At 30.4% G+C, this 21,916-nt stretch overlaps 2 protein-coding genes and 1 non-coding gene across 4 annotated transcripts in view; all 3 read right to left on the bottom strand.

The window, feature by feature from the left end:
* Window positions 1-5,390: 5,390 nt before the first annotated feature.
* The window catches only part of LOC125822568 (nuclear transcription factor Y subunit C-4-like), a 28,598-nt gene continuing 12,072 nt past the window's right edge, over window positions 5,391-21,916 (bottom strand). The window contains exons 1-8 of one of the 2 annotated variants that reach the window (XM_049501979.1): window positions 12,194-12,451; window positions 11,997-12,090; window positions 11,672-11,742; window positions 11,276-11,470; window positions 11,049-11,126; window positions 9,877-9,951; window positions 5,702-5,773; window positions 5,391-5,546 (exon numbers count right to left, since the gene is read on the bottom strand). In XM_049501979.1, coding sequence (XP_049357936.1) covers window positions 5,424-5,546; window positions 5,702-5,773; window positions 9,877-9,951; window positions 11,049-11,126; window positions 11,276-11,470; window positions 11,672-11,742; window positions 11,997-12,090; window positions 12,194-12,370 — 885 coding nt within the window. In that variant the 5' untranslated portion in view covers window positions 12,371-12,451 and the 3' untranslated portion in view covers window positions 5,391-5,423. Of the gene's footprint in view, window positions 5,547-5,701; window positions 5,774-9,876; window positions 9,964-11,048; window positions 11,127-11,275; window positions 11,471-11,671; window positions 11,743-11,996; window positions 12,091-12,193; window positions 12,452-21,916 lie in introns of those variants that run through there. The other variant, XM_049501980.1, reaches the window with a different exon arrangement.
* On the bottom strand, window positions 6,739-6,931 carry LOC125823021 (U2 spliceosomal RNA). The gene has a single exon (XR_007442684.1). It is a non-coding gene; the product is annotated as a U2 spliceosomal RNA (small nuclear RNA).
* LOC125822569 (proteinase inhibitor type-2 CEVI57-like) lies at window positions 16,202-16,846 on the bottom strand. Its single transcript, XM_049501981.1, has 2 exons — window positions 16,801-16,846; window positions 16,202-16,702 (listed from the first exon to the last, which is right to left on the bottom strand). Exons 1-2 carry the CDS (start codon window positions 16,844-16,846, stop codon window positions 16,311-16,313), a joined length of 438 nt encoding a protein of 145 aa, XP_049357938.1. The 3' UTR covers window positions 16,202-16,310.

Below are 21,916 nucleotides of genomic sequence, written 5' to 3'. Positions count from 1 at the left end.
GGGAGGGACGATCAGAGAGGGGATATGACATTCGGATACATAGGGGAGGGATGCATCCGGGAGGGAGGGATGTATCCGAGAGGGGGATAGGGATGTATCAGTGAGAGGGAGAGGGGAGTGATGTATCTGAGAAGGGATAGGAATGTATCAGCAAAAGGGGAGTGATGTATCCGAGAAGGAATTTTTGAATTTTTTTAAATGATAGAGATTTTTAGAAATTATGATAAAGTAAGATGTGTACTTAGGTAATTTTTCGAATAATGATTAGTGTACTCGACCTTTTAAGAAATTCAGAAATAGTGGCTTGTAAAGGAGTATATGTGGGGTTAAGACTTAAAAATGTGGATATAATTTGCATTAATTTGGTGATGCGTCACGTAAAGCTTTCATCTTTAGTGGATTAATTAGAATATAATCACACGGAGTTTGTTGGTGCCAAACGAATCGAACACTAATTCTTTGCAACAGTAATTAGCCACAAAAAATGCTTGAGGTGTGAAAATAAATAGAAGATTTAATTATGACGTATTTTCTTCTCTTCTTTAAGAAATGTACCTTTTAAAATGCAATAAGAAAAATATTGTGAACACCTAATTTTTGACCAAAACATAAAAATTTTACGCCCAATTTTAATACTTAAATATTATTATTTCAGTAGGGTTATATTTAAAATAAATTGAAAATTACAACAAATTATAAGCTCACTTTATGTTTAAAGTTTAATAAAGAAAGCTTTTGAATTTAACGTATTTTGTTTTAATCTTTCAAATTTTATCTAGTCTAAAAAATAATAATAGTCGTATATATCATGGAAAAGTAGAAGAAAAAATAATAATAATAATAATAAAGAATAAAAAGAAGAGTCCTAAAAATTTCAAATTACCTTACCTTTATCCTAATTACCCCCAACTTCCTTAACTTATTTACTAAAAATCCTCCTCCCATTTAGTTTTTTTTATTTTTTATTTTTTTTCTTTCTTTTCTTCCCCTCTTGCACGATCTTTTCTCTTTTTCTCTTTTTATTTTTTTATTTTTACACGTTTTTTTTCTTTTCTTTCTTTTTCTGTTCGTTCTTTCTTTATTTTATTTTATTCTTTTTTCTTCCTTTATCTCAATCCTAAAAATTCTCAACTAAATTTTAAATTAAATCCTAATCCCACTCCATCACGTTCCTTTTAATTAGCACCAGACTCACACCCCAAACTATTATAAAACATACGCTCAGTAAAGAAAAAATATACACAGACACACAGAAAAAAAATCACAGAGAGAAAAAGATAACAAAAAGTGAGTTTTATTTTGAAAATTAAGTCAGCGTTCAAGGTTTCACTCAAGGTTTCGGATTCGTGGCTCTTTAAAGTTAATATTAGCTATTAACTTTGGAAATCAGTAGATAGTAGCAGTTGTTTTTGTGGTATCGATTTTCGCAGCGAGGTAACTCTAAATTCTCGCATAATGTAGTTGGAATGCTCGTACGAAATTTGATTCCAATAATATGAAGTTTTCTGAGTCGCATGTTATTATTATCTACCATTGTTTGTGATGAATTTATGAATGCTTAGAAAAACGTAACCGTTTAAGTTTCTTGCTTTAGAATAATATAAAAATAAAAATAAAAGATGTATCATACATTTTTTTTAATTATTGTTTTATGCTCTTTAGATGTAATTAATATTGAAATTGGTTTCGTGATATTTAATTTTGAATAGCTAATGTTTCTTGGACCTTAGTTTTCACTTAAGAATTTTTTTTGTTGAAATTATTTGTAGACTTGTTAGATTAGGATATAAATTAGTGCTTTAGAAAACCTATGAGGAATGTGTTTTAGTCTTCTTCTTTTTTTAATATATTATTTTTGATAAAAAAATAGTTTGCCTTTAGAATAAGTGTTAAGATGATTATCGCTTTAATTCGAATTATTAAGATATATAATTAAGAGGATATATGAATATTTGTTTAGAGATTTATGGTTAAAAAAATAAATAATGAATAATTAAGAAAACTAATTTTTTTTTTAAAAATGAGAAAGCATAAAAAAAATATATATATATATATATATATATATATATATAAACAGAACATACGTAAACCGAAAAGAATAATAATAAAAAATAGAGCGTAACAGAAACAAAAAAAAGTTAAACCAAAAAGTAAGAAGAACAAAAAGAATAATAATAAAGAAAAAATGAAACAGAAAACGTAAGATGATTAAAACAATAAAATAAAATAAACAACAAAAAAAAAAAAAAAGAAGACGAGAAACAGAATGTCCAAAAAGAATAAAAAAAATATTAAAAATAAATAAATAAAGGATAAAGTAAAAAAAAAAAAAACGTAAAAAAAATAAATAATACAAAGAGACAAAACAAAAATAAAAAAAATAAAATAATAACTAATAAAACCAAAACGTCAAAAAAGGGATAAAAAGTAAAGAAAAAAAAAATTAAAAAATTAAGAAGGAAAAAATCTTTCTAAAAAATAGTCCTAATCTATTTAGAATTTCTTGCTAAAACTAATTCCAAATCACATAAAAATTTTATTTCTATTTCTAATCTAACTAAGAAAATACAATCCTAAAATACTCAAACTCAAAAAAATTTCAATCCCACACAAATTCTAATTCCTAGCAATTAGATACCCATATATTTTCTATCCACAATAAAAATAAAATAAAATACAAATACATGAAAAAGAAAAGGAGAAGAAAAGAAATTACCAGACAAATCAAGATTTGTAAATATCCATCTATTAATTTTACTTTATTATGTTTGAATAAATTTATGTGATATACATTCTTTTTAATTAACGAAAATATATTAATATAATATAAATAGGTTTAAAATAAACCAAATAATGAGGTAAATAACTTTTATTATTAAGTTAATAATACAATATCTGAAAATTAATTTAAGTCATATATAGTCAATGAAGCGACCGTGCTAGAACCACGGGACTCGAGGGGTGCCTAATACCTTCCCCTTGGTCAACAGAATTCCTTACCCGATCTTTGTTCTCGCAGACCAATAAAAATAAAGAGTCAAATTTCCTTTTGATTAGGGGTTTAAATAATAAGGTGACTTGGAACACCAAAACTCAATTCCAAGTGGCGACTCTGAATAATAAAATAATCCCTTTTCAAAAATGTCACTTTAATTGGAGAAACTCTTTTTCTTTCAAAACATACTTAAATTAAATATTGAGGAAAAAAGGGGTGTGACAAATATTATCCTGTGTTTATGCATGTTCAAAGAAGAATCAAGAGGGTTATAATCTAATACAATAATTAATTTTCATTAAGATTTAATTTCTTTATTTATTTTTGTAAATACATATAAAAAAACCCTCTTTGACAAAAGTTTTCATGAGTTACATATTAATTCAGTTTTTCAATGAACTTAATTGGACAAATTAAAATATGTTGAATCAATAAATGAGCAAATTAATAATCCATTCAATCTTAAATAAAATGAATGAATCATATTTTCATGAGCTAATTTTATCACTCTGAACGGACTATATTGGGTGAGGGATTAACTTTGCATAAGAGAGACATTGCAAGTGGCGGGGGAACATGGAGAAAAAAGTGAAGTTGAAGATTAATCCCCCATCACAAATTTCGTATCACAATGATCCATCTATATTAATATCATATTCCAATTTTTGGATATTATTCCTATTATTTTCTTGGTCATGTAAATGGGCATTGGACACACCCCAAAAGCTTTAGCATTATTCTTATTTCTAGTCAAATCACAAGTATAGAAATAGATATAATAACGGCAATTTAGAGTTCCCTATTAAGCTTATATACTTCATTTTATCATATTACAAATGGAGTATTATAAAAAAGAAGAAAAAATTGCACTAAAAATATCTATGGAATATCTGATGTCATACATATATGTATACTGCATACGCCACCATGAAAAAAAAAGTTATTCCCTCGGTCTATAATTATATCACGTTTAGCTTATTTTGAAAAGTATTTTTGAGGAGAAATAGTATGTGTTTAACTAGAGTAATAAATTTAAAAAAAACTTTTGAGCATCAATTAATATTTGGCAAATTTTTTTTACAAATAAAATTTCTGAGTGTATTCTTTTCATAGTATTTTTTTTTTTTTAAAAAAAAAAAACATACCATCTTTAACTTCTAGGAGTAAAAACAACTTTTGTAATTTTTCAAAAATACTATTTTCTTTCAAAAGTTGATCAAGCACCTCACTTTTTTAAGATAAATACTTTTGGAAGAAAAAAGTAACAAAATTTAAGAACAAAAAAAAGGGTCTCGACACGTATCAAAGTACTTTTAGTATTTGTAATTTTAAAATGTCATAACATTTTTAAAGTTATATGCATAAATACAACCAAGATTGCAACTTTAAAAATTCTCTATACAAAAACCTTCGTCCATTGCTATAAAAGCATGTTATATTATTGGTGGAAGAGTCAAAGGGAACAAATATCATATCATGTTATAAATAAATGGAATCAAAGCAAGTATCTAAAAGTGGAAAGAGTTATGCCTCCCTATACAGTTGGTACCATTTTTGGACTTCCCCTTTATGGAATTGCAGCCTTTTGTTTATAAGTAAGTTTGGATCAGCCAAGTTTTAATAGTTAAAAAGCGTTTATAAGTTACTTTTTATAAGTTTATTCAAACATACACCATATAAATTCTAGCAAATGTATACATAATTTGTCATTTTGATTAATTTCATAAGTTGGATTTGAAGGTGATATGTCTATCTAATGTTTGTGATGGACTCTCGACTTAATTAAGTTAAAATATCCTCATTAACACACTACTCAAAGTTGCATTTTCCCAAAAATAAAAATATTAAACCGTCATCGCTTACGCACCAGAAAACTCAGATGCATATGGACTTTAAACGCTATAAGTGGGAATTTTAACTTTATGAAGGAATTTTAGAAAATTTGAGAAGCATAAAATTTAGTAAGATTTTGAGGCATCTTAATTTTGAGCACCTGTTGACACCTGTCCTGCAATATGCATTTACAATTCGTTTTAAGACTTATTCCCTCACCTTTTCTTCTTAGATTGGAATATCCATTGATATATCAATAGTGAGGGAACAAAAATAATGAGATTAGATATATAAGCATCTAGAAATTAGAAAATTATTTGTTTACTACAATAAAAATGTACTATCACCCAAATTTGCTTATTTTTATTTTTTTTTATAAAAAGAAAAGAAGGAAATAAGGGTCAATGTATCCAGAAGCAAGACTTAATTCACCTCTCATTGAAGGTGTTTATTTTTTTAAACATTGAACAAAAGCAGTGCTTACACCACTTAACACAGACACTGCATTCTTTCAGCAGTAAGTCCAAAAACATAACACTTTTTTTTTTTTGTCTTAAAAAGGCTAAACACCTAGTAACTGAGTTTAACTCCCACTTTAAAGTCCCTCCTCAATGTCCACTAAATATTCATCTATGTCAAACTCAGGTTCAGGGGATAAATTAATCAGAGGTGGTAGCATGAAAGGTGCTGGAATTCCTTGGGCACTGATGAAAGAAGCCTACATAAATAACATAAAAAAAAATTAGGTTGTGATAGTTCTCAGAAAGGGTTCAACTTATTATTTGGGGGATGAAGATAAGCAAACCACCAAATTCGCCTAAACAGTTCGTTACTATTAATTCGGATGAAGGTCTACAAGGTAGTTTCACTTACTGGGATGTTATTAGGTTGACCCATTTGATAAGTTGGGTGAAATTCATTTCCTTGGCCATCATTTGCCTCCGCCTGCACCTGAAATTGGCATTGTAGCTAGTGATATATTACTACTTTAAACCACAAGATAACTAGCAAAAAGTTCCATAATTCATGTCAGGATTCAAATACATGGATCAAAATATGCAATTATCTGTGTGAAGTTGGACATTGACTATTCTTTTAGATTGAAACAAATATACATATTTTGAGACAACAAATAAGGTAGTACTCCAAGAAATTAAAATTACAACAGTTTAGGATTCAAAATATGTACAGAGGAAAAAATCAGTTTGACACTCTTAGTAATCGAGTCATATAAAATATATAGAGGAAGCATTTTGCAGGAAGTACATGTACGGGTTTATGAAGTTTAAATCACCTCATAGTTTTTTTAAGATGAACAATACCAAAAAATAGCCGAGATAAACAGCACGCTACTGTCAATAGTGATGAAGGTTTTGCACATGTAGTTCTGAAAGTCATTATAACTCACCGAAATGTTATTAGGCTGAACATTATAAGCTGGGCCAAATTCATTGCCTTGGCCATCATTTTCCTCACCTCGCACCTGAAATTGGTACAGCTGCTTCAATTTTAGTACTTTAAACTATAAGATAATTAGTAGACATTCCAAATTCATGACAGGATTCAAATACAAGGATCAAAATATGCAATTACATGTGTGAAGTTGAACATTGGCTTCTAAATTAAATTGAAACAAAATTTACATATTGTGAGACTATTTAAAAGCTACTACCCCATAAAACTCAAAAGAGGTAGACAGCAAAGATAGTTTTGAGTCTCTTAGGTAGTAATGATGGCAGGTACCAAAATGATGAATAATGTGTTTCTAGGGCAGAAAAAAATAAAGAAGGATGGAGAGAAATGGAGAAAGAAAAGATTTTTGGAGATGTCACCACAAGTACGACTTATTGAAGTTTAAATTTCTTTTTATATATACACATATATACGTGTGTGGGCATTTGTGTGTGTGTGGAGGGGGGGCTGACTTGTAGTGCAACGCCTAGGCAGTGCGTGAAGGCCCAGGTAGCAGCAAGCTACCTAAGTGAGTCTCCCCCTCTGAAAAAAATGTTAATATCATGTGGACCAATGGCCCACATATCAGATGTTTTATATTGATAAGAGCAGATATTGTACCTCATTGTTTTTTAGAAAAAATAACACTACAAATTACCCAGGATAAACAATATGCTAGTGTTATTTGGATTTAGATAAAGTTTGCAAGGTATTTTAAACATGCAGTGTTGAAAGTCACAATCACTCACTGGAATGTTATGAGGCTGAACCATTTGATTAGCCAGGTGAAATTTATTTCCTTGCACATCATCTGCCTCTTCCATTAAAAAATCATCAATGTTGAACTGCGCTTCAGGAGATAAATTAGTCAGAGGCGCTGGAATTGCTTGGTTACTGATGAAAGAAGCCTACATAAATAACATCAAAAAATTAGGTTTCGTTAGTTCTCAGCAAGTGTTCAACTTATTTTTCGGGGGATGAAGATAAGAAACCACCAAATTCGCCTAAATAGTTTGTTGCTGTTAATTCGAATGAAGGTTTACAAGGTAGTTTCACTTACTGGAATTTTCTGAGGCTGAACCATTTGACACGCCGGGTGAAATTCATTTCCTTGGCTACCATTCGCATCCTCTTCTACCTGAAATTGGTACTTCAGCTAGAGTTATTTTAGTTCTTTAAACTGTAAGTTAATTAATAAATGTTCCAAAATTCATGGCAGGATTCACTTACATGAATCAAAATATGTAATTATCCATGTGAAGTTGAATATGACTCCTCAGTTAGATCGAAATACAATTTTATATATTTTAACACTAGAAAAAAGGTAATACTCTATAAAATTAAGATAACAATATTTTAGGATTCAAAATAGGTAGACAAGAAAAAATTGGTTCAACTCTATATAGTCGTAATGTCATATAAATAAAAATATATCGAGGAAGTATTTTTGCAGGAAGCAGAAGTACAACTTTATGAAGTTTAAATCACCAAATAGTGTTTTTAGCATAAACAACACCGACAAAATAGACTGGATAAACAGCACTTACTGGAATGTTACAAGGTTGAACCACTTGATAAGCTGCGTTAGATTCATTTCCTTGGCCATCATTTGCCTCCTTTTGCACCTGAAATTGGCACGGTAGCTAGTGCTATTTTAGTACTTTAAACTTCAAGACAACTAACAAACGTTCCAAAATTCATGTCGGGATTCAAATACATGGTTCAAAATATGTAATTATCTCTGTGAAGTTGAACATTAACTCTTCATTTCGATCGAAATAAAATATACATATTTTGAGACTACAAAAAAGGTACTTCTCCATAAAATTTAGATTACAACATTTTAGGATTTAAAATAGGTAGACAGGAAAAGATCGGTTTGACTCTCTGAGTAGTAATCGTGTTATACAAAATATATAGAGGGAGTATTTTTGCAAGAAGTACAAGTACGACTTTATGAAGTTTATATCACCAAATAGTGTTTTTAGGATTAACAACACCAACAAATTAGCTAGGATAAGTAGCACTCACTGGAGGCTTATTTGGTTGAACCATTTGATAAGCTGGGTGAACTTCATTTCCTTGGCCATCATTTGCCTTGTCCTGCACCTGAAATTGGCACTGTAGCTCGTTCCAATTTAGTACTTTAAACTGTAAGATAACTAACAAACATCACAAATTCATGGCAGGATTCAAATACATGGACCAAAATATGTAAATATTTGTGTGAAGTTGAACACTGACTCTTCACTTGGATCAAAATAAAATTTACATATTTTGGGACTACAAAAAGATACTGCTCCAAAAAATTACAATAGTTTAGGATTCAAAATAGGTAGATAGGAATAGACCAGTTTGACTCTCTGATTAGTAATCGTGTCATATAAAATATATATAGAGGAAATATAAAATATATAGAGGAAGTACAATATTGCGGGATACAAAAGAGGTAGACAGCCAAAGACCGTTCCAACATTCTAAGAAGTGATAATATCATATAAAATATATAGAGGTCGGTCAGAAGTACAAGTACGACATTATGAAGTTTAAATTTCATTTATATATATATATATGGGGACACCAAGCCTGACTTGTAGTGCAACGACTAGGCGCAGCAAAGGCCCAGGTAAGCAAGCTATCTTAGTGAGCCTTCCCCCTGAAGAAAATGTCAATATCATGATGACCAATGGGCCACGTATAAGATATTAAATTGATAAGAGCATACATTGTACCTCATTGCTTTTTATGATGATCAATATGCTATTTTTATTTGGAATAAAGTTTACATGGTACTATGTACGGTTGAAAGTCACTATCACTCACTGGAATGTTATGAGGCTGAACCATTCGATTAGCAAAGTCAAATTTATTTCCTTGGACATCATTTTCCTCTTCCACCTGAAACAGGTATGGTAGTTAGTGTAATTTTAGTACTTTAAACTGCAAGATAATTAATAGATGCTCAATGATTTGTGATGGATCGATGAATAGGGGATCAGAATATTTAACAATCAGTGTGAAGGTCAACATTGACTCTCAATTTTATCAAAATAAATTTACCTATTCTGAGACTATGTAAAGTGCACAGAGTAGAATTCAAATTAAAATATTAGGATTCAAAATAGGTAGACAGACTTACTGGGATGTTATTAGGCTGAAACATTTGACAGGCTGAGTGAAATTCATTTCCTTGGCCAACATTTGCGTCCTCTTCTACCTGAAAGTCGTACTGTAGCTAGTTAATAAATGTTCCAAAATTCATGGCGGGATTCAAATACATGGATCAAAATATGTAATTATCCATGTAAAGTTGAACATTGACTCCTCATTTAGATCGAAATACAATTTTGTATATTTAAAGAATAGAAAAAACATACTACTACATAAAATTAAGATAACAATATTTTAGGATTCAAAATAGGTAGACAAGAAAAATCGGTTCGACTCTAAATAGTCATAATGTCATATAAATAAAAAATATATCGAGGAAGTATTTTTTCGGGAAGCACAAGTACGACTTTGTGAAGCTTAAATCACCTAATAGTTTTTTTAGCATAAACAATACCAACAAAATAGCCTGGATAAACAGCACTCACTGGAATGTTATTAGGTTGAAGCACTTGATAAGCTGGGTGAGATTCATTTCCTTGTCCATCATTTGCCTCTTGCACCTGATATTGGCACTGTAGCTAGTGTTATTTAGTACTTTAAACTGTAAGATAACTATAACAAACATTCCAAAATTCATAGCAGGATTCAACTACATGGATCAAAATATGATCGTTTGAGAAATCGTTAGTATCGTCAATTGGTGCTTTGGAGTATGTAATTATCTCTGTGAAGTTGAACACCGACTCTTCATTTAGATCAAAATAAAATTTAAATATTTTGGGACTACAAAAAGGTACTACTCCACAAAATTTTAAGGCTAAATAACTTAATATGTTTTGTAAGATAGCCACTCAAACTTAGTCTGTGAAAAAATAGACACTAGAACTAAGCAAAAGTGTGTGCATCTAAGAGCAATTGTGTGCTTCTACTGTGTTAAATAGACTAAAAATATAAGTATAACTAAAAAATAAAATAAATACAATAAGAATAAAGAAATGCAACCCTGCACCCCAAGATCATCCCCTCCATTTCCCCATCCCCATACTGTCCGCTCATTTCTCATACCAGAGACATCCTTCACTTCATAATTATGGAGTCTTCTCCTTGTCTTGATCTTTATCTGTATTCCTGATTTATTTTTCACCTTCATTTGCTGGCAGAGTAATTTTTCCAATGCAAACCCAATTGAAAATTTTTTGGATAAAAGTTCTGTCATCACCTTCGCGAGAAAATTGATACATGAAAAGGAGAATCATTATTGTGTTGTATTTTTCTCTTTGTTGGAAGAGTTGAAGGAATCTAGAAGAAGCTATGAGTGGAAGTGGTGGCGCTCCATGTTATACATTTGTGTCTATAAGACAGTTCTTTTCAAGCGTATCCAGTCACTTGCTAAGTTTTGAGTGTTTATTTTACAAAATGTGCCAAGTTTAAGGGGCTATTTAGGGCATTTGGCAAAATTTAAATTACACTAGTTAGGATTCAAAATAGGTAGACAGTAAAAACATCAGTTTTGACTCTCTCAGCAGTAACGTGTCATATAAGATATAGAGGAAGTATTTTGCAGGAAGTACGAGTACAACTTTCTGAGCTTAAATCACCTAATAGTTTTTTTAGGATAAACAACACCAACAAATTTGCCTGGACAAACAGCACTGACTGAAATGTTATTAGATTGAACCACCTGATAAGCTGGGTTAGAGTCATTTCCTTGGCCATCATTTGCCTCCTTTTGCACCTGAAATTGGCACTGTAGCTAGTCCTATTTTAGAACTTTAAACTTTAAGAAAACTAACAAACGCTCCAAAATTCATGTCGGGATTCAGATATATGGTTCAAAATATGTATTGCAGGATACAGAAGAGGTATACTAATATATAAACCAACCTTAGATGTCTGGAGTGGAACGATGTCAGAGAGGAAATCGAAAAGCTCTTCATCCATTATGGCCCTAGCAAAGTCATAACGCTTCAGAGTTCGGCATTTGCCTTGATCAGCTTGCATCCACGCACGAAGGGTGAGCTCCATGCTGAACATCTCAATTGCTTTCGAAAGCAAAACCGTAGAATGTGCGCTAACCATCTGAATTTACTCATTCCCAATAATGGTTAAAAAAACTGAAGTACCCACTCCCCAGTTAGAGACAGCAGATCAATAAAAGTTAAGACAAGTAGTAAATCAAATGTTTCAAGTTCCAACTACTAGCAAGTGAAGAAAATAAAATAAATTAAAAGTTGCAACCACGGCTAATGTCAATGGAATAAGTCAGAGCCATGAACATACCTTTACTTGATCATTTGACTTCATAGCCCGTCTGATCCTTGAAATGGGCATCTCAGGTTTTCTCTTTGGATCTACAGATAAAATGAAGCGGCTGCATGAAGCTAAAATCAACAGGAAAAAACAGCAGCATATGTATTATTGCAAAATTTCCATATATGACATATCTTTATGCAATGATTCGAGATACTTCTAACAAAATCAATATATGTGAGGGCCGTGGCTGGTCTTAAAATGGCCCAAAGCTTAAGAATATCGTTAGATTACTCATGAATGGAATATATCAGAAGTCTCTGTAGGTAAACATGTGTGAGGAGCCAAAAAACACCTGCACGTAGAATTTCTTCCTTTTGTCGATTCCAGAAACAGGAGAGATTTTCTTTTAGCAATTGCATAAACCTTGGGTCCCTTTCATCTTCATCCTACATATACAAGGAAACCAAAGGGACAAATCTCAGGTTAAATCAAACGGTATCTATATGCAAAAAGTTCCTCATGAAAACTAGACTTTATTGTATTGATTACCTGCTGAATTTTGTTGTTACTTGGCATGGAGCTATGCATACGAATCGGTATTTGCAATTCTGAAGGTAGTGCTGATGAGGATTTTGGGAGTTCCATTAACGAACTATCAAAATCCATGTCTTCTCTATATTGGATCATATCAGGGGAAGAAGGGCCTTTAAATAGCAGGAGCACCATGTCGTAACACCCTTTTCCTTCTTGCCCCCACCCCCAAGAGAGTTACTAGGCATTAATTTTGAAGTCATCGCTAGTTCCATATTTATTAAGATTAGTTCTAAGATGTGTTCATCATTAATAAAGAAACGACCCTTCATTTAACCATTGATTGGATTTCTTTATGAAGACGTGTGAACAATAAATGTTTATTTGTCGTGCTCTAGATGTTTGACCTCGAGAGTACCTTACAAATAGAATCACACATTTCAACAACAACAACATATCCAATGTAATCCAAAAAAGTGGGTTCTGACCTTACCCCTACTTTAGGAGTAGAGAGGTTGTTACCAATAGACCCTCAGAGCAAGAAAAAACAGTCAAAAGCAGATCGAAAAAAAGGAAATACCGAAAATGAAGAAGCAATGGCAAAATACCAGACAGTATGATAAAGCATTGAACTGTACAACAAAATAATGCTACGACTGCTATAATCATGGGACGAATCTATGACATGGTTAAGCTAAGGATCTCTAACGTTAGTGGTAAATATTGTTATTTAGAATTAAAAACAATACTATTTACTTTGTTGTTTGCAGAAAGAACTGGCACACCCAAGTTGATCGATCATAGTCCATATAAAATTCCTGTATAATTTCCCACCAGTGCTACAGTGTATTACACTCTCAGTTCTTTTTCATCATTACCTGACAACAAAAGGTTCCAAAATCTGGGTGATAATAGTTCACAGACCACAAATTTCACATGGAAGTTATATGCACTTCCACAAAATTATGGAAACAGAATTCTACTCCCAAAAAATAACAACAACTACATAGCCAGTTAAATCCCACAAGTGGGGCCCGGGATGGTAGATCTATTATTTGTGGCCAATAAGCAGTAAAATCATTCAAATCAGAATTATGAAAGAAGTCAAGAACTAAACAAAGGTATAAGAAAATAAATGTTAATACTGTTGCTTTGCCTCAACATCACTGCCAACTAATGTTGGTGCAAAAAATGTACAATAAATCACTTAATTAATCTACTGTAACAAGCTTCATAAACATGTTTAGTGAAATATTTTGATGTCTAAAGAATGTCCAGCAAAAATCATAATGACAATCATGCGAACTTGAAGAAACAATGATAGCAAGGTAAATCACATCAAGCTTAGATTTGGACGTACCAATTTATTCTTAAGCATCTTCAAAAGGACTGATCGAAGGATTGTGCAACTCTATAATGTAATAAAGTGATCTCAAAATCAGAATGAAAATCATACAAACTTTTAAAATATATTATCAAAGAAATGAAATAGCAATCTTAAATTTGGACCTGTCCAAGTTGTTCTTGAGCATCTTCCAAAAGGAGAGCCGAAGGAATGTGCAATCCTCCAATATGATAACATCATTTTCCTTTGTTAAGTAGCTAATAGGATCAGCAAACATATGTGTTATGCCACACATGGTAATACATAATAATGTTAATAAGAAAAAAATATCAAGATCATCAGAAACAGATAACAAATACAATGCAATCACACTAATCAAATAACATGAGTTCAAAGTACTTAGAGTTTCAGTTATCAGGTGGGTCATGGGTCATCTAAAAAACGAGGAACGTTTTCCTTTCCTTGAGGATTTACAGGATCAATCAAGTTAATGGAAATTGGGGTTTTCTTGATTTTTTTAACATAAAGTTGAATATATATACACTCATATAGCATACAAAAAGAAACAGCACCTGGGATATCTCAATTGGATTACCTAGGAAAAAAAATGTGCTTCTTTGGTGATTGCTACATGATTGTTACAAGGTGAATTAGAGATTTCAAATTTTTAAAATTTCAAGAAATCAAGATAATATTCCATATTATGACTTGCCAACTAGATTTTCTTCAAAACATTGTAAGTATTATATGTGACTTGCCGACTAGATTTTCTTCAGAAATTGGGGCTTTCTTGATTTGAGAACATAAAGTTGAATATATATGGCATGCATCCAAATAGAAAGAAACAGCACCTAGGATAACTCAATTTGATTACCTAGTGCAAGAAATTGCTCATTTTGGTGGATGAATTAGAGATTTCAAATTTCAAGAAATCAAGATAATGTTCAATATTGTGACTTGCCGAGTAGATTTTCTTCATAACATTGTAAGTATTACGGTCAAAAATATTATAGTACTACTACTTTTCTTACTAACCAGAAAGAAGAAGCAAAACCTAATGTGTAAGAAGTAGTTTTCTTCTCCGTCGATTCAACGCAACTCCATTTGTCGAGTTCAAGATAGCACCAAATAATTTTTTATTGCAAATTCTGGACGAATTTTGCGACAAGATATCATCGGACGATTTCAAGAACACCATTTTCTTAGCTATCCTTCACAATTCTGAGAGCAAACGCGTTTGTTCGCCTTACTGAGACTACCGAGTTTGCCACAATTTAAATACATTGTTTCCGTGGTGAATGGACAATGTAAGCTTTATTTTTTTGCGGTAAATAAAAATATCAGTATATAATTAGTTAATATATATGATTTTGAACAAATTGAATAGTTTTAAGATATGTATCAAGTGTGTCTGGTAGGGATTAGGAAGAGAAATAATTTTCAAGACTCTCTTTAACTTCATCACACATGTTACCACCAACTAATTCACCTCGATGGCACACACGCTTTGCCTGCTCCCTACCCCACTTTCCGCTCAAACCCGTACCTACATTTGTGATTTGAATCAGGTTTCTACTTATGTATGGGAGATTCGACTTAACTCATGATTTGAACCTAATTTGGGACCTAACTCCCGACTTTGCCCTAATGTAAGACTTGACTCAACCTGGAACTTTGATCCTGATTTGGGATCCAACTTCGACCTTGACCCAAGATTCACCCCGACCTAGAGCTTTATCTTTACTCTAGATTTGAGCATAACCCAAAACACCTTGATTAAAGATAGTATTGTTGACACTAAATTTTGGTACATTTCGTTTCTTATAATTAAGAAATATCACAGAGATTCTTATTCCTGATCAATTTATCAATTTACATTCACATATTTTTAACACTAATTTCAATCAATAAATCCCCAAAAAAACTACCCTCTACCTTATTTTTAAATATTTTAATTAATTATAATTAATTGCTTTTATATTTAAAAAATTGCACAAAACATGTTGATACTTTAGTTCAAATATGCGCGCATCCATTTTTTTTTTTAACTCTATTATTATAACTTGAAATAAATCAATAGTTTACCCTACAATATTTATGCCAAATACGTATACTAAATTACTATAATAGTTATATAGTTTGTGCATATATTTTGGAAGATTAATTAGGATAAAAAACAATCATTAATATATCATTTAAGAAAAAAAATCAAATTCGAATTTAATCTAAACCAGTTTCCCTTTTTTTTAAAAATAAAATAAAATAAAATAAAAATCTGAACTAGTTCAAAATTGAAAGTGTGATGTATTTAGGACCCAATTTAATCATCAAAATTTCGAAATAAGAACTGGCCCAAATACGGACCCAATCCAGCCCAATCCCATCCAACTCAAACATCCCTACCTTTTCTTTTCTCCAATCAGAATCTGCCACGTCATTGAAAAATGAAAGAAGCACAACCTCACCCACAGAATATTTTGATCCAACGGTTCACAAATGTCCATCCTTTAAATCATTTTCATAGATGATGATTCGGCGGCCCAAGTTGATTCTAAACCAAATCAGATTTTTAATCACCAAAACCCTAGAATCTAATTATTTCCAAAAAAAATTGAAACGCTTCCCCTATTTAATCAATTATTTTAATAATAAAAATTACTAATAACTATAGAGTTGAGAAGTAATATGAAACTAGTGCTTCATTAAACTCGTCCACATTACAAGAGATCAGCATATATAATGCACACATTTGTTACTAATAAATTGCAGCAAACGATTAATTAGAAATACTTAAGCAACTGCCTTGGGTTCAGGACTCTCTCCTTCACACACAAAATCACCTTCTTGATCGAAATAGTAGCAACCCTGGTAGCCGGTGCAACAGGTGGTGCATCCCGTGGGTTTAATTATCATCTTTCCTTCAGAACGAGGACATTTTGAATAGGCAATTTGTGTATCACACTCATAGGAACAATCATTTGGGTTTCTGGGGTCAGACTCCCCTTCACAAACTAAATCTCCGTTAGCATTGTAATATTTGCAACCCTTGTAGCCCGAGCAACAATTGGTGCATATGGGCTTTTCCGGACTTCCTTCGGAACGTGGGCATAGTCCATACCCAAAATTACCACATATTCTTGGACACACCTTGGCATCAACAGTGTTTACAAGAAGAAACATCCCTACAACAAATATATGTTAATTAATGATGGAAAATCAACACTACATTTGTATGTATCAAAGAAGATAAAAAGAAAAAAAGACAAAGAGAAAATGTTACCAAGAACAAGTAGGCAAGCAATGAAGCTAACTTTGTGAACAGCCATTATGAATGCTTTTTCTATCTTGTTTTCTTTGTTGTTGAATTTTGAGTGAGGAGCTCTATCTTTCTCCACCTATTTATAGCAAAACGAGCTACTTTCTACGTTCAATTTTATTGATTATTATTTTAATAGTAAAATTATCACTTTTAACATGTCAAAAGAATACTTTTAACGTATAAAGTTATTATGGGCAAATTTAAGTGAAAAAAAATATTATTTGATATGAAATACAACTAACAAAAATTGTGTGACACACCTATAGTTATTACTTATTAGACACAACCAAGAGAATCGAAGTTGCATGAGGTAGCTATAGTTGTTAAAAATGTAAAATCTATTTCATTGGCACGTTTTTGTTATGGATATATAATATCTTGTGGGTTCTGTTAGCATATTCTAACATTATTATAATACATTTTGGTATAAAGAGAATCCAATTTTCTCACATTTGGTTGACTTAAATGTCAAATTTGAGAAAATGACTTACCTTTAAAAATTAAGAAAAAAATATTTTTCAAAATTCTACTTCATTCTTAAATATTTTTTTTCTTACCTTACCCCGTATCCGACTGATTTTTTGTAATTTTCCTATTTTTAAAATTTCAAATATTTTTTTACCCCTACCCACACATAAAAAAATTAAAAATCATTTTTGAAAAATATTTCAAACTTTAAGATTTGTTTTTACCTCACCCAACACCTACGCCCACACACACACAAATTATTTTGGTTAAATATTTCAAATTTTTTTTTTCCAAAAAGTCACTTTTTACCCCCCGCCACCCTCCGTCAAAAAAAAAAACAAAATTTTGACATTTAATTCAAATTTTAAAAAAATTCCAACACCCCCCCCCCCGCCGTCACCCCCTCCCCAATAAAAAAAAATTATTTAAAAAAATATATATATATATATTTCATTTTACGCCATCCTTACCCCTACCCTAGCCATCCCCCAACCACCACCCCTGTCAATTTTTTTAAAAAAAAAATTATTATTTTTGAAAAATAATTCACATTTTTAAAATTCATTTTTTCACCACCGGGTCAAAAATTATTTTTCTAAAGTGTATTTTCTAGTCTCAATCCAAAAAAAAAATCTGAAAATATTTTTCATTCACCAACCAAACATGAAAAAATAAGTTAAAATTCCACTTATTTTTTCAGGAAAACATTTTTCTTCGTACCAAACACACCTTATATTTAGTACTAGTCGAATATTTTTATATTTATATTTATAGAGAGTAATTTAGGTTTCAAAAGGACAAGTCACGGACTGGGGTCTCCAACAAGCAAAATGATGGCAGGAAAGATTTTTGAAGGAAAAGGAGACATCATATCATCATGTCGACATATTTTAGTTTGATATATACTTTTCAGGGAAATTAATATTAAAGAAAAAAATTAGTTTTCTAGTAAAGTTTTTGTTGTATTCTACAAATGGAAATAGTTTTCCGATAAGCATTTTTGTTGCATTATAGACGGTTTGGCCAAAAAAAGTAGAAGTGGTTTTGGGAGGAAACTTGAATTTTCAAAAATTTGGGAGGATCATTTCTCACACAAATACATTTTTATTCTTTTCACAAAATTGATACTAATATTTATCTATTGACATCTATGTTATATCGATAACACATCTTATACAAAAGTTGCAAATGTTTTTTAAATTTTATTTTCACCATTACCCTTCAACCGTAGACCAACAATGAACAATGTAGAGACTATCGAAGGAGTTATTATTCAATTTATAAAATTAAAATAAAACTAAAAAATCTCATTTTATCCTTAAATTCTTTTTAAGAATATAAGCATTATAAAATTCCAAAAAAAATAAATTTCTCTATTCTTAATTTTGAAATTAATGAATAATAAGATACATATATAAGATATTTTTTGAAAAAGTTCAAAGATAAACAACAATTTTTTATACTCCCTCTATCTCAATTTATGTAACACATTTCATTTTTTTTAGAGTCAAATGGTTTAAATTTGATCGAAAATTTGCGCAAGAAATCTTCAAAAAAAAAATTGAAATAAAATTTATATATTTTTAAACTACGTAAAAAGTATTATAAGTCACAATAATTGACATTTCACAATATTTAAAAAATATATGAAAAATTTACAATAAAAAATAGACTTATTTAAGTCTCGAAATTCGAAATGTGTCACGTAAATTTGAGACGGGTGACTAATTTTAATTTCCTAAAGAGTGGGAGTATACACATATAAAACGTGCAAATAAAGTTAGTCAAAAGTATTTAGTGGGCTCAGACTCAGTTATCTGGCTCTCACTAGCTCCCTTTTCACTTTATCTGACAAAAAAATTCATAAGAAATTATATTTTTATTTGTTTAGCATTAATTTGATATTTCTAAAGAATAATAAATTTATTATATTATTTTTAAAATTAAAATAATTTAAATATTATAAAAATATATTAAGAAATAGCTATAGTTAATAAATAAGGATCTATTTTTCGTATAACGAACAAATAAAAATAAACTAAAGGAGTAATTAATCATGGCTTAACCTGACTTTCTAAATAATGTGATATTGCTTATGAAACATAAGAACAAGAAGCTAGGTTTTTTTATGAAACATGTAACTATGGGTACACAAGGGGGAACGGGACGACTAAGAACACATTTGAGAAAGTGTAATAAAGAATTTGCTCGCCTAGATGATATAGAAAGGGCTAATAGAAATGGAATACCTCAACCTGAAAAATCTATGGGAGCTGGAGGTTCTAATATGGTTCAAAGTGTATTAAATATGACTAACCCGGCTAGCCGAAGCACACACCGCACATATAGTAAAGAAAAAGATCGTAGAGAATTAGCTAAAATGGTTGTTGTTTGTGGTTTGCCTTTTTCATTTCCTTCACATCCTGGTTTTATTCAGTATATTCGGGAATTGTATAACCCAGATTATGAAGGTATTCCAAGAAGTACAATTAAAAGTGATCTTTTTAAATATCAAAAAGAATATTGTCATTTTCTTCGTTGTTTATTTGTTTATTATGATGGTAGATTATCTATTACTTCTGTTATGGGACGTAGTCCTAATGGTAATGATTATTTTACAATTACTGTCCATTGGATTGACCATGAATGGAACATGCAAAAACGAATATTAGGATATAAATATGTTGAAGAAACTAAAACCGGTGCTTATATAGCAACAAAAATAGGCCTTGTTTTACAATTTTATGGAATATGTGATAAAATAATGAGTGTCACTTTAGATAATGCTTCTAATAATTTGAAAGCAATTGATTATTTAAAATGTAGACTTTGTCCAATTGATAATGATTCTTTTCATATTAAGTGTGCCGCACATGTGTATAATTTGATAGTAAAAGATGGTATTTCTCAATTTGGAATTTCTTGTGAAAAAATTAGACTTGCTTGTAATTGGATTTTTAAAGCTAAAATAAAAGCTAGAATTACAAAATTTAAAAATCGTTGTAAAGAATGTGGACTTGAATATAGAAAAGTTCCAAAAGAAGTATGCACTAGATGGAATTCTTTATTTGAAATGCTTCAAGTTGCTTATATTTATCAAGAGCCGGTACAATTAGATTTTAATGCTCATAATGCGGACCCGAATTTGAGAATTGGCTATGAAGATTGGGAAAATACAAAAGAACTTATTGAATTTTTAAGTGTTTTTTATAAAGCAACAAATGCTGCTTCTGGTCAATATTATCCAACTATTTCTTCTGTTTTAGTAAATATTTGTGCTATTTCATCTGAATTTGCAAAATATAAAGGAAAAGATCGATTTGAAAATTCCCTTGCTTTTATGATTGAAAAATTCAAAAAATATTTTTTCCCTATTCCTCAAATCTATTTGACTGCTACTACTTTCAACCCAAATTACAAATTAAAAGGTGTTGAAGAATGGTTGAAAAGATTTATGCAAATTTAGAAATTAGAGATGATGAAACTCCTAGTGTTGAAGATTGTAAAAGTAGCATATATATAAAAGCTAGAGAGTTATATAATACATATAAATCTATGGAAAAAAATATTCCAATAGTTGAACCTCCATCTTGTAAACCTAGAAGCGATGATACGGATGATTGGATGGATGATTATCTTGAGCTTGAATCATCTACTAATAATGATTTTGATTTATATTTCAATCAGGCACGGGAAAAGATTAGGCATGAAGAAGGACAACTTCAAGCTCCAATATTAGTATGGTGGAAGAATCGTGAAAATCAATTTCCGACCCTTGCTAGGATTGTTCGAGATGTGCTAGCGATTCAAGTATCATCGGTCGCTTCAGAGCAAGCCTTTAGTGCGGCGAGATTTATGATTGGAGATCATCGATATTCATTAGCAAAGGATAGTTTGGAAATATCGGTGTTGTTTCGAGATTGGGTCAATGCCGAAAGAAGAAATACCGGACTACCACAATTAAATAGCCAAATAAAAGACGAAATAGATGAAATATTTGGTGATAATAGTGATGATGGTATGGAAGCAATGGAAGAAGAACGACAAATACAAGTTCCAAAAAATGTTTCTTTTGAAATGATACAAAAGTTACGAAAAGATTTTAAAAAGAGTTTCAATTGTTAGTACAATAATTAATATTCAATACCTAGATTATGTACTCTTTGTCTCTTTCTAATATTTGTATTGTACAATTTATTTATTTAAATAAATATACGGCTATTCGCCTTGATTTTCTTTTAAAATAGTCTCTTATATTTAATCCAAGTCATTTTAGAAATTTAATATTTAACTATTTTAATATTAGTTTAAAGTTTAAACTTTAATATAAAATTGAATTTTAAGATTTAAACTTTAAATTCAATATAAACTTTTAACTTTAAACTTTAAAGTCAATTTTAAACTTTAAATTCAATATAAAGTTATAAAGTTTAAAATTTAAAGTCAATTTTAAACTTTAAAGTTTAAAGTTTAAACTTAAATTCAATTGAAACTTTAAAGTAACTTTAAAGTTTTTAGTTTTAAATTGAAGTTTTTTAATAATATAATTTTATTAATTAATAATATAATATTATATAATAATTAAAGTTAATAAAAAAAAATAAAAATT

This window comes from Solanum verrucosum, unplaced genomic scaffold, assembly GCF_900185275.1.
Source record: "Solanum verrucosum unplaced genomic scaffold, falcon-dt-bn FXZP01000103.1, whole genome shotgun sequence".
Taxonomy (NCBI): Eukaryota; Viridiplantae; Streptophyta; class Magnoliopsida; order Solanales; family Solanaceae; genus Solanum; species Solanum verrucosum.
Note: the sequence above shows the minus strand (reverse complement) of the source record. Positions and strands in the feature narration are given on the sequence as shown.

What these genes read in the sequence shown, in the direction of transcription:
- LOC125822569 (XM_049501981.1), bottom strand. Translation starts at nt 16,846, where the DNA reads ATGGCTGTTCACAAAGTTAGCTTCATTGCTTGCCTACTTGTTCTTG. An exon ending in TGCTTGCCTACTTGTTCTTG is followed by an intron (nt 16,703 to 16,800) that starts GTAACATTTTCT and finishes TATTTGTTGTAG; the next exon opens with GGATGTTTCTTCTTGTAAAC.